General features: G+C 44.9%; 1 protein-coding gene across 1 annotated transcript in view; it reads right to left on the reverse strand.

The window, feature by feature from the left end:
* The window catches only part of LOC105924420 (NACHT, LRR and PYD domains-containing protein 12-like), a 31,846-nt gene extending 20,714 nt beyond the window's left edge, over window positions 1-11,132 (reverse strand). Inside the window, exons 1-2 of the mRNA XM_036129722.1 lie at window positions 11,051-11,132; window positions 9,133-10,918 (exon numbers count right to left, since the gene is read on the reverse strand). Coding sequence (XP_035985615.1) covers window positions 9,133-10,918; window positions 11,051-11,063 — 1,799 coding nt within the window. The 5' untranslated portion in view covers window positions 11,064-11,132. The remainder of the gene's footprint in view (window positions 1-9,132; window positions 10,919-11,050) is intronic.
* Window positions 11,133-12,787: the final 1,655 nt, after the last annotated feature.

A 12,787-nucleotide genomic window follows, 5' to 3' on the forward strand; every position in this document is an offset into this window, starting at 1 on the left:
CCAACCATTCACACACACACTCACACCTAAGGAGGATTTAGAGAGGCCAGTTAAGCTAACAGTCATGTTTTAGGACTGTGGGAGGAAGCCGGAGTACCCAGAGAGAACCCACGCATGCACAGGGAGAACATGCAACCTGCTGGTGCCGTCGCTTTGATTTAGTTTACATTTTCTCTCTTTGTTCTTCTCAGACATTCGATTTTTAGATAATGCTATTTTATTATTTTTATTTTACTGTTTATGTGTATGAATGTGATCCTGGCACTACTCTGGAGGAACAAAGATTAATGTTTCATGTAAAGATGTGACAAAGAAATGAAAAATAAAGCTAAATGATCTGATCTTGTTATCTAAATCTTTACCAAATCAAATTAAAACATCTCCATCAATAATTCACATCATTTGACTTGTTTTCCTAATTTTTGTTCTTCAGTCCAAAACATTTTAAGTGTTAAATGTTCAATACTGAAAATATCAAAGAAGAAAATAAATAATTGACAAGGCAAAACATTTGGACAGCAGGTTGTCTGTAAAGAAAAAATGTCAGAACAAAATTATTAATTAAAATAAGTTTTAAAGTAGCAGTGAAGATAAAACCTACGTCAGCTTCTTTACTTTACAGAATGGAGTCTCCAGGATCTCACAGAGACGCTTCATCTCAGAGTCTCCAAAGGTTTCCCCTCCTTTATAGATCTGATCTATTTCCAGGTCAGTCAGGGAGGGGTTGGACTTCAGGGCTGAGGCCACAACTTCACAGTCAGTCAGTGAGAGAATACAGCCCACTAGTCTGTGATGAGAGAAAGAATCAGATCAGTTGTAGTTAAATCAGACTAATAAAGACTGATAAACAGTCTAAAAGATGATGACTAAACAGTGATGTCATCATCAGATGAACATCTGCTCTTCACATCAATGTCCTGTTTGACCCACACAGAGAATCTCTTCAGTCTCTTCAGGTCTTGGTTCTACTGCAGAGCTGCTGTGTCTCTGCTTTGGTTAAAAGCTTCATTTAACCACAAAGATGAAGAAAGATCATCTAGAGTAAAACAACAGAACTGACTAAATCTATCTGGATGTCCATGGTAGCATTTGGCCGTCTCCTCTATGTAAATTATCAGCAGATTATCTCTAGACATATGTGAGTCTAGTGATAATACACTATGGTTGTTTTGGCTTCATCTCACTTCCAAATCATCTCTAACTATACATACAAGTGACGCCTCTTCCTTTTACTGGAAGTGACCAAACTGGGTAAAATTACTGGTAATGTATCAAAAAGAAAACAGGAGGCTCCAGTTTTCATTTAGTAAAGAGAGTCATGACTTAATGTAACAGATAACGGCGTTACGTTACTTCCACTAGAACACAGTGTGTTACTACAACTGCATCAATAAAGCAGCTTTTCTTCACAGCATGCTCTCCGCTGCAGGAGTTTACCAGTGGCTGACTTAGTTTAGCACTTTACTTCTTCAGTGGTATAATAGCTGAAGTACATTCTACCTGCTGCTGTCTGCAGTGGAGGGAGCCCTATTTCATTTACTACAAAGTCTGTTTTAGCTTGATATATTGCTGCAAGAGAAGATTTTGTTACAACCATTTATAGCTGCTTGCAGCTTGTTAATGTGCAATAATAATCAAGTTCAAAAAACATTTGGTTTATTTATTGTTCTATGATGAACATTGAGTATAATAATAATCATCATATCTACATAATTATATTAAAATTGATAGATGTCTTGACTCTAGACTCACTTGTGTCACCACACTAAAATAGTAGATTAGTGGACAATGTTTTCAGATTTATGCTCAATTCATTATTTATTCATTATAAAGCCACTCACACCTGCAGATGGAGGCAAAGAAAGAAAAATCATTTCTTTTAGATTTCTTAGTTTAGATCAAACTTATTTAGCCCCATTACATGAAATTACAACATGGATTTTTTTAAAGAGCTGTATAGCATATTTTTATTTCAGAGGAGCAGTCCTGCTATGGAAGAACTGAGAGATGTGCACATCTTTCAGGGTTCTAATTTTATTGCCATTAAATGATTTACATGTTCTGCAGTGAGATTTAGCACCAGCATGTAGTAACCCATGTAGTAACCTGTAGTTATTAAAGTATTTCTGATTCTGATTAAAAAAGGAGTGTAATAATGCCGGCAGAAACTTACAACTACTTTATAACTTTATTCAGTGATTATTTGTACATGTGGGGTCTGTTTCATGTGATCCATTCATGCAGGTCTATCTAGTAACAAAATCTATTTTACAAGAATAAAGCAGCAGCTGGATGGACTCAGGAAGGTGGAGTTTTGGTTGCAGCAGACAGAATTTCTGCAGATGAGCCAAAATCAGAGCAAACTGGATTTTCCTCAGAAATCTGGCATGGACCACAGAGCCGTTTACTTGTTGAGAAGGTGCAATATTGAGCGTAAATGTTGTGAATAGAGATTAAACAGACGTGATTCTGCTCATATCAGGCAGTCTTGGTATGTTGGAACAATCCCAGGAGAACAGTTTGGTGTTTTTCTGTTTAACCCACTAACTGGACAGTAAGGTGTTGACACTCCTCTTTCACTTTTTAACCAAAGGAAAACTTCTCCACTTCCATGTCTAGTCAGTTAAAAATGAGACGCAGTTGACTGGATCCATTCTCCACCGCTCCCCCAGCCCAAAAAATGAACATAATCTCACTCTTAACTTCCCCTAAAAGTTGAGGTGTGATGATAGCGGATCTAGTTAGCTGAAATCTTTGTCTTCTAACTCTGTTCCAGCTCCATAACATAGTGGAACAAGCCAAAGGGCTCCTGAGAGACACTGTGGTGTTGTTAGGCTTGGCTTGTCATGGACTGTTGCTGCTGTCCTCACAACAGGAGACTATGTGAAGCTAGACAGCCACCAAGATGAAGAAAGTTCTCCACACAAGGCTTGATGTCCTTCACTTCTCTGAGGAACCTTTATTCAGAGATCTGACCACGATGGGAGGTCTCACTCTGATTAAATATCACACCCAAAGCTTTTTAACTATTGTTAGCATGGATTTACTTGGACTAACTTTAAACTATGAACTAGTTTATTATCTTATTTATGTCATTTATTCCCACTGTAGTGGTATAGAAATATATGTATTGCTATATAAATAGCTTTCAGGTGCGAGGTTCCGGTTGGGCAAAGTGGGCGTGGTATATAAGAAGCCGCTGCGCCCAATCGAACACACAGGTCTTCCTCAAGCTTTGGCTGTGACTCGCGTCTCAGGGACTGACAGTCAAAAGGCATCACATCAGGTGCATGCTGCTCTGATCTTGTGGTGGTAGGTCTCCCCTCCCTTTGCACTATTGCCGCTTGTTCACAGAAGATCTAAATCCAGGTATGATTATAGGCAAAACGCTACTGTGCGGCTCTCCTCCTCGTCGTCGGTTTGTGTGTGTGTGCACGCGTACATGAGTTTGTCTGGATTGGGAGGTAAGAAGTAACGCTCATTGTTAACGCCAATTTGTTGCAGTTCTGTTAAATAGTGACTAACTTTTACAGGTCTCCCCATATTACCATTGCTGCTCTGTTGATATCCCGGATTTTGTGCATCATCAACCTCGGATTGTGGTGGCGGCTACACGCCCTAATTGAAGTGGTGTTTGGCGTGCGGCATTGGCGTGCGGCACCGGCGCGCTCAATCCACCTCCTGTTGCGGCGTGGCCAGAGGGTCGCACCAGATTCGGACATTTTAATTTGTATTTTTTATTTTTATGTTTGTTCCAGCCCTTTCGATTTATGACATAGCCTGACTATTGATTCATTTGGGCTGATATTATTTTCCTTTTGTTGTACATTTCGGATTGTTGTCTTTATTAATTGTTTCTTTTTTTCTCTCTCTGTTGGCAGTGCTGAGGCCCGGCGGTGATGTTGGTGTGGTGACGGTGTCTTCTTTTTTTGTGCCGTGATTCCTGAGTTTGGGTTGTCTCACTGCGTCTGGTGCTTTACAGGGGTTTTGTTTGCTGTGTCTGGGCGGCTACTGTCCTATAGTGGCCCCTTCCGCCGGTAACCTCAGCTACTGTAGTTACTTTTCTTTTTTTCCCTTTAGCATTATAAAGAATTGGTTTTAAAAAGAATATTTTAAGAAGCATTTAATAAAAAGCTGTTTGTACATTTTAAAATTGCCTCAGATGTCTTAATCCATGCATGAGTGAACTGGTGTGCCTTATCAAAAAGGAGAGTAATATTCCTTGGGTGAAATTCCCAAGGTGGCGTTGTGGAGCAATTTTATTTGGGTTTAGAAATTTACAATTTCTCGACTTCAATCTAGTCTCGCCACACCACCATGAATGTATTGCTGTCTTTTAACAAAAGGCAGGACACTGTTCATTTGTTCTCTATTGTTCTTGATCTCAAAGGTCTTTTTCCTGGTTAAATAAAACTAAAAATGAAGCTGTTGTTCCTTTCCTGTTTCTTGGTGTAGGGGTGCTGGAGAGGCGGATTTAGACAGAGACAGTTCTGCACCATGAGTTCTGTGTCTGTTCTGATTAGTGACATCCTGTGTTCTGCAGTCAGCTTTATAAACCTGCCTGCCTTCAGATAACTGTTTGTTAACCAATGGTTGAAGTGCAAATAAAGCCAAACGTCTCTTCTTGTGGGCTCACCTATGTGGCTTTACACAGTGGGGGGGGCTTACTCCAAGGGTTGAAGATGTCAGTGACAGTCGTAGACACTGGCAGACAAACATAGTTGTGGACTGTTTCAGAGAACAATGAAAGCTAACCTGTTACTTAGAGGTTAGGAACTGAACAGCAGACAAACCAAGGCTGGTCAACCATGCCGCTCATCTGGGCTGTTTTTCACACAATGTTTCTGATCTTCTCTGATCTTATTTAGTTTTTACAAAGAAGTCATTTACGGCCCAGATTACCATCACCAGCGGACCAGAAGTGGCCCACAGACCATCAGTTCAATAGCCCTGACCTAAAGAGGGATTTTCTAAAGAGGTGAATTATGGAGCTAAAGCGAAAACAGGGCTTGGGCGTCATGATGTATTACTTTGTGTGGCCGCCATATTGAATGCCCCGCCATCGCTACTCAGACTACTGCCTATGACTACCGCGTACTGTACTCCCTCTCTCAGCCGTGTTTTAATTTGATTAATTTCACCTTAACTTCATTTCAACCATGGTAAACCGTTGCTGTGTTGTGGACTGTAACAGCGCAACACATGATCGCCATGGGAAAAACATAGAAAACGGGTTAACTTTCCACCGCTTTCCTGCCCGGAGGCGCAACCACGGGAGAGACAGCAAGCGCAATGGAGTCGTCGGCTCGCTTGGATCGCGGCTGTAAGTCGACCGATCATAACTTTCCACAGTACCCCGATGTCAATGAGAGTGTGTTCCCTGCATTTTCATTCTGGTAAGTTAAAGATGCACGGTTTTATTTAATAGCCTACATTGTTTCTTTCCTTCATCCGCGACACCACATACATGCACATAAATACTAAAACGGCAGCGGGAAAAGGCTCAAATACGTGAGAAACCAGGAGGGTTTAGGGAGGGTTGGCAGGTAATGTTACTAACTAAACCTTTGAAACACATAGCAGCTAGTTAAAAGTACATTACATGCGTGAGTGGTTGTTAGCACTAACGGTTAGCATGTGCCAGAGCCCGTCTGAGCACAGCTTACCTTTGTATGAATTACTGTGTTCCCACTGTTTGCTGGCTTTATGATCTGCAGCTCCTGAACCCATCCATTAGTAAACTGAACATGAGACTCCAAGGATTTGTAGCTTCTCTGCCATATTCCCTGCGTTCTCTGCCATATTCCCTGCGTTCTCTGCCATGCTCCATGTGTGTTCCCTGCGTTCTCTGCCATATTCCCTGCGTTCTCTGCCATATTCCCTGCGTTCTCTGCCATATTCCCTGCGTTCTCTGCCTATTCCCTGCGTTCTCTGCCATATTCCCTGCGTTCTCTGCCATGTTCCCTGCATTCTCTGCCATATTCCCTGCGTTCTCTGCCATGTTCCCTGCGTTCTCTGCCATACTCCCTGTGTGTTCCCTGCGTTCTCTGCCATATTCCCTGCGTTCTCTGCCATGCTCCATGTGTGTTCCCTGCGTTCTCTGCCATATTCCCTGCGTTCTCTGCCATGTTCCCTGCGTTCTCTGCCATGTTCCCTGCGTTCTCTGCCATATTCCCTGCGTTCTCTGCCATGTTCCCTGCGTTCTCTGCCATATTCCCTGCGTTCTCTGCCATGTTCCCTGAGTTCTCTGCCTATTCCCTGCGTTCTCTGCCTATTCCCTGCGTTCTCTGCCATATTCCCTGCGTTCTCTGCCATGCTCCATGTGTGTTCCCTGCATTCTCTGCCATATTCCCTGTGTTCTCTGCCATGTTCCCTGCGTTCTCTGCCATATTCCCTGCGTTCTCTGCCATGTTCCCTGCGTTCTCTGCCATATTCCCTGCGTTCTCTGCCATGCTCCATGTGTGTTCCCTGCGTTCTCTGCCATATTCCCTGCGTTCTCTGCCATGTTCCCTGCGTTCTCTGCCATATTCCCTGCATTCTCTGCCATATTCCCTGCGTTCTCTGCCATGTTCCCTGCGTTCTCTGCCATGTTCCCTGCGTTCTCTGCCATGCTCCCTGTGTTCCCTGCGTTCTCTGCCATATTCCCTGCGTTCTCTGCCATATTCCCTGCGTTCTCTGCCATGTTCCCTGCGTTCTCTGCCATGCTCCCTGTGTTCCCTGCGTTCTCTGCCATGTTCCCTGTGTGTTCCCAACGTTCTCTGCCATGCTCCCTGTGTTCCCTGCGTTCTCTGCCATGTTCCCTGCGTTCTCTGCCATATTCCCTGCGTTCTCTGCCTATTCCCTGCGTTCTCTGCCTATTCCCTGCGTTCTCTGCCATGCTCCCTGTGTGTTCCCTGCGTTCTCTGCCATGTTCCCTGCGTTCTCTGCCATATTCCCTGCAATCTCTGCCATATTACCTGTGTTCTCTGCCATGTTCCCTGCGTTCTCTGCCATGTTCCCTGCGTTCTCTGCCTATTCCCTGCGTTCTCTGCCTATTCCCTGCGTTCTCTGCCTATTCCCTGCGTTCTCTGCCTATTCTCTGCGTTCTCTGCCATATTCCCTGCGTTCTCTGCCATGTTCCCTGCGTTCTCTGCCTATTCCCTGCGTTCTCTGCCTATTCCCTGCGTTCTCTGCCATATTACCTGCGTTCTCTGCCATGTTCCCTGCGTTCTCTGCCATGTTCCCTGCGTTCTCTGCCATGTTCCCTGCGTTCTCTGCCATATTCCCTGCGTTCTCTGCCTATTCCCTGCGTTCTCTGCCTATTCCCTGCGTTCTCTGCCTATTCCTTGCGTTCTCTGCCATATTACCTGCGTTCTCTGCCATATTCCCTGCGTTCTCTGCCATATTCCCTGCGTTCTCTGCCATATTCCCTGCGTTCTCTGCCTATTCCCTGCATTCTCTGCCTATTCCCTGCGTTCTCTGCCTATTCCTTGCGTTCTCTGCCATATTACCTGCGTTCTCTGCCATATTACCTGCGTTCTCTGCCATATTCCCTGCGTTCTCTGCCATATTCCCTGCGTTCTCTGCCATATTCCCTGCGTTCTCTGCCTATTCCCTGCGTTTTCTGCCATATTCCCTGCATTCTCTGCCTATTCCCTGCGTTCTCTGCCATATTACCTGCATTCTCTGCCATATTACCTGCGTTCTCTGCCATATTCCCTGCATTCTCTGCCATATTCCCTGCGTTCTCTGCCATATTCCCTGCGTTCTCTGCCATATTTCCTGCGTTCTCTGCCTATTCCCTGCGTTCTCTGCCTATTCCCTGCGTTCTCTGCCATATTACCTGCGTTCTCTGCCTATTCCCTGCGTTCTCTGCCTATTCTCTGCGTTCTCTGCCATATTCCCTGCGTTCTCTGCCATGTTCCCAGCGTTCTCTGCCTATTCCCTGCGTTCTCTGCCTATTCCCTGCGTTCTCTGCCATATTCCCTCCGTTCTCTGCCATGTTCCCTGCGTTCTCTGCCTATTCCCTGCGTTGTCTGCCATGCCCCCTGTGTGTTCCCTGCGTTCTCTGCCTATTTCCTGCGTTCTCTGCCATGTTCCCTGCGTTCTCTGCCTATTCCCTGCGTTCTCTGCCTATTCCCTGCGTTCTCTGCCATGTTCCCTGCTATCTCTGCCATGTTCCCTGCGTTTTCTGCCATGCTCCCTGCCATGATTATTCATTCATCACGTGCATCAGCCAGAAACTGACCTTTCACCTGACCTTTCACCTCTCCATCCACCTCACCTCATCTTTCCATTCATCTTGTTTAAATTTTGGAAAGCCTTTGCAGAAATGGCCCTCTTTGCTAAGCTTTCTCATCTTTTCTCCTTCATTGCTCATCCTTCTCTCTGCCTTCTGAACTTGCTGACGCTCTGGCCTGGACCTCAGCATTGTTGGGGGGGAACATCCCTATTCTCATACATCTGTTTATCTATGTTAAAGTATAAATCATGTTTCCTGATTTATGTTTCCTGCCGAGGTCCAAGTATTTCCATATAGACGTTCCCCTTTGCAAGCCTTTCAGTTCCAAGTATCATCCTGAGACTGACCATCTCTATTCATTCACCTCAACATACACCTCCCCTCATCTCCCCATTCATCTCACTCAACTTTGGTAGGCCTTCAAGGCAACCGGCCTGTTTGATGCACCGGCCTCGACCTCGGTAATTTTTGGGGGGAAATGTCCCTGTTCTCATACGCCTGCTTATGCATATTGAAGTATAATTCAGCGTGAATTTTTCCTGCTGAGGTCTGAGCGCCAAACTCTTACAATATTGTATCAATAAAATTCTTCTAATTGCCTTTTCTTTCTGTGTGAGTTTTTCAGATTGAAATGGGTAACAGCCCAATGAGTGAAGAGCTGTTTAAAGTTTAAAATGTGTCTCTGGATGATTGAATCTTTCTAAAAGATCAAAATCTCTAAATACCAAAAGCTGCAGCAGAGCTGACCTGAATGAGCTGAAGATTTAGAAATCTGATGGTTGAAATAGTCCAAAGTATGAAGGAAGTAGTTAAAGGTCCAAAAACGTCCAGAATTGACGGAATAATGAAGAATAAACCGGATAAGCAATAATGCTGAATCAGCATTAGTCAATGAAGACATCTGGACTCACCGAGCCTTTCTGCAGTTCCTCACAGCTGGAACCAGTCTCAGTCGTCCTGATTCTGATGTGTTGTACTTCTCCAGGTCCAACTCATCCAGAACCTCCTCTGACATCTGCAGCATGTAGGCCAGAGCTGAGCACTGGATCTCTGAGAGCTCCTCTGATCTGTTCTCTGATTTCAGGAACTGTTGGATCTCCTGATAAACTGAGAGGTCCTTCATCTCCATCAGACAGTGGAAGATGTTGATGCTTCTGTCAGGAGAGATTTCATCAGTGTTCATCTCCTTCAGGTTGGTGATGACTCTCTGGATGGTTCCTGGACTGTTCTCTGTCTGACCCAGCAGGCCTCCTAAGAGTCTCTGGTTGGACTCCACAGAGAGGCCATGAAGGAAGCGAGCAAACAGGTCCAGGTGGCCATTTTCACTTCTGAGGGATTTATCCATGATTCTCTTCAGGAACTCATCCAGAGATGTTTCACTGTATTTATCTCCCAGGAAGTTCTCCACCACCTGTGTGTTCCTGCTGGTGAAGCAGTGGAACATGTAGACTGCAGCCAGAAACTCCTGAATGCTCAGATGAACAAAGCAGTAGACTGCTTTCTGGAAGATCACGCTCTCTCTCTTGAAGATCTCTGTACAAACTCCTGAGTACACCGAGGCCTCTGTGACATCCAGACCACACTGCTGCAGGTCTTCTTGGTAGAACATGATGTTTCCTTTCTCCAGATGTTCCAACGCCAGCCTCCCCAGCTTCAGGAGAACTTCCCTGTCAGCCTCCATCAGCTCCTGTGGACTCCTCCCATGTCCTCCATGGTACTTGTTCTTCTTCCTCCTGGTCTGGACCAGCAGGAAGTGAGAGTACATGTCAGTCATGGTCGTGGGCAGCTCTCCTCTCTGCTCTGTGGTCAACATGTTCTCCAGAACCGTAGCAGCGATCCAGCAGAAGACTGGGATTCCACACATGATGTGGAGGCTCCTGGAGGTCTTGATGTGGGAGATGATTCTGCTGGACAGCTCTTCATCACTGAACCTCCTCCTGAAGTACTCCTCCTTCTGGGCGTCGCTGAAGCCTCGTACCTCTGTTACCCTGGCAACACATGAAGGAGGGATCTGATTGGCCGCTGCAGGTCTGGAGGTGATCCAGACCAGAGCCGAGGGAAGCAGGTTCCCCTTGATGAGGTTTGTCAGCAGAACGTCGACTGATGACTTCTGTGTGACGTCAGAAACCAGCCGACTGTGGCTGAAGTCCAGAGAAAGTCTGCTTTCATCCAGGCCGTCAAAGATGAAGAGAAGTTTGTGGCGAGCCAGCTGCTCTGCTGGGAGCTTCTGGAGGCTTGGATGGAAAACATGGAGCAGCGTGAGAAGACTGTGCTGCTCACCTCTGATCAGGTTCAGCTCCCTGAACGACAGCAGAACCACCACACGGACATCTTGGTTCTCCAAGCCCTCGGCCCAGTCCAGAGTGAACTTCTGCACTGAGAAGGTTTTTCCAACACCAGCCACGCCGTTGGTCAGAACCACTCTGATGGCTCCATGTTGGTCAGGTGAGGCTTTAAAGATGTCGTGGCACCTGATTGGAGAGTCATGGAGGTTCTGGATCCTGGAAGCTCTCTCCAGCTGCTTCACCTCATGTTGGCTATTAACCTCTTCACTCTGTCCCTCTGTGATGTAGAGATCAGTGTAGATCCTGTTGAGGAGGGTTCTACTTCCTGGTTCATCACTTCCTTCAGTCACACGTTCACATCTCCTCCTCAGACTGATCTTATGTTCCTCTAGAACCTCCTGCAGACCAACATCTGCTGGAACAGAGAAGAAGAGACAACTGAAGGAAAAAGCTGATTTAGTGATGAAGTTGGAGCAGAAACATCTGGAACATCAGGAGGTGTCATCATTAGAAGGTCTCTTAGGTCACATGATGTGATGCTAACCAATGGGATCCATCCTTAGAAGCAGAACCTTGTTAGATGGTCAGACAGCAGAGTTGTGCCTCTGCTTTGTGGCCAGTATCTGTTCACTGTCAGGATCTGATTCACAAAGCAGATCAGATGAAGAAATGCTGACAGAAACATGCAGCAGCTTTCAGCAACATCAACTCTTTAGCATCAGGTCACCATTGTCCTCATTTCTCTGCTTCTATCTGACCTTCTCCCACAAACACAGCAGCTACAGAAGAGGCAGAGAGACAGAAAATGCTTCCTGGCAGCATTTTCAGCCTTAATGAAGGAAATCTGGAGGAAATGCTCTAATCTGCCAGAGAAACAGCTCCTTGGATCAGCTAGTGTTCACATTTCAGATGCTTTTCTCCCTCACAGACTGGATTGGATGTTTTTAGAGAATAATTACAGATTAGAAATGACATGGGACTGATTTGGTCCTTTAGAAGTAAACAGCAGATAGAAATATTCCATGTTTCTACAAATATATCTGCTGTAATCTGGGATCTATTGTCAGAGGAAATAAAGCTTTCTGTCTCTCAGACTTTCCTTCCCTCTTTCTTTAAAGCAGCAGTGCAGCAGCTTGTTTTCTCCACCTTTTTGTTTCCATCAAAATGAGCTGCAGCTTTAAGGAGATGTTCAGTTTTAATGCATTTAGCACAAAGGGCTGAAAACAGAAGCACTTCAAAGCAAACCCAATAGGTTGTTGGGTTGAACACAGACGTTACATTTACAGCAGCTGGAAATCCAGAGATTCAGGGCAAATAATCGATCCCTGAAAAACTTTAAACACTTAGATTCCCAAATGCCAACTAAAGACGAGGAATTAGTCCAACAGAGACGATAGAAGGAAGTTCTGATTGGAGATGTTCAGTCTCACCTGGAGCACAGCTGCTCTGATTGGCTGCCAGCAGTCCAGGTCCTGGTCTGAAGAAGTAAAACAAAAGTAATCACACCCCTTCTCCTTCCTTTAGATCTTAACATAAATGCTCTTCCTAATTCATGCTTTACTTACCAGTTTATAAAACTCTAAGGTCCATTTTTAAACAAATGAATGAATATGCTTCTAAACATATATTTACACATTTCCATGCCAACAATTCTCCCTACAGCCAATGTGACTAAGACCATTGTACATGTGTGTATAACCAGGCCCAATGTTTCTGCAGTGAATACTACTGCTTTATTGACTAACAGCTGATGATTATGGAGCTTTAAGTTAAGTTAAAGTTCTAAACTAATTTACTTTCACTTTATAAACTGAAGACTGAGTCAATATTATGTTTTATATCTCTGTGGAATCACAAGGATCAGTTAGAAACTGGGTTCTTACTCTGAGTCTGAGGGTCCAGGTTCTTCACTCAAGTTTGGAGTGGCTCCTTTGGACCGGTCACTCCTGATAGACGGACAGCTGGATCCTGGAGGTTCTGCTCTCCGTCTGTGGTTCTGACCTCTGAAACACCAACATGTTGTTATTCAGATCACATCAATCAGTGAGAAACTCTGATAAAAACCAGAGAAGAAGCTCTGAACACAAACTGCTGCAGAGAAGCAGAAGCTTTAGAGGTTCTTACTCTGAGGGTCCAGGTTCTTTGAATTCTGGAGGTTTTCCTTTGGACCAGTCACTCCTCATAGACGGACAGCTGGATCCTGGAGGTTCTGCTCTCCGTCTGTGGTTCTGACCTCTGAAACACCAACATGTTGTTATTCAGATCACATCAATCAGTGAGA

This window comes from Fundulus heteroclitus, unplaced genomic scaffold (assembly GCF_011125445.2).
Source record: "Fundulus heteroclitus isolate FHET01 unplaced genomic scaffold, MU-UCD_Fhet_4.1 scaffold_207, whole genome shotgun sequence".
NCBI classification, from domain to species: domain Eukaryota; kingdom Metazoa; phylum Chordata; class Actinopteri; order Cyprinodontiformes; family Fundulidae; genus Fundulus; species Fundulus heteroclitus.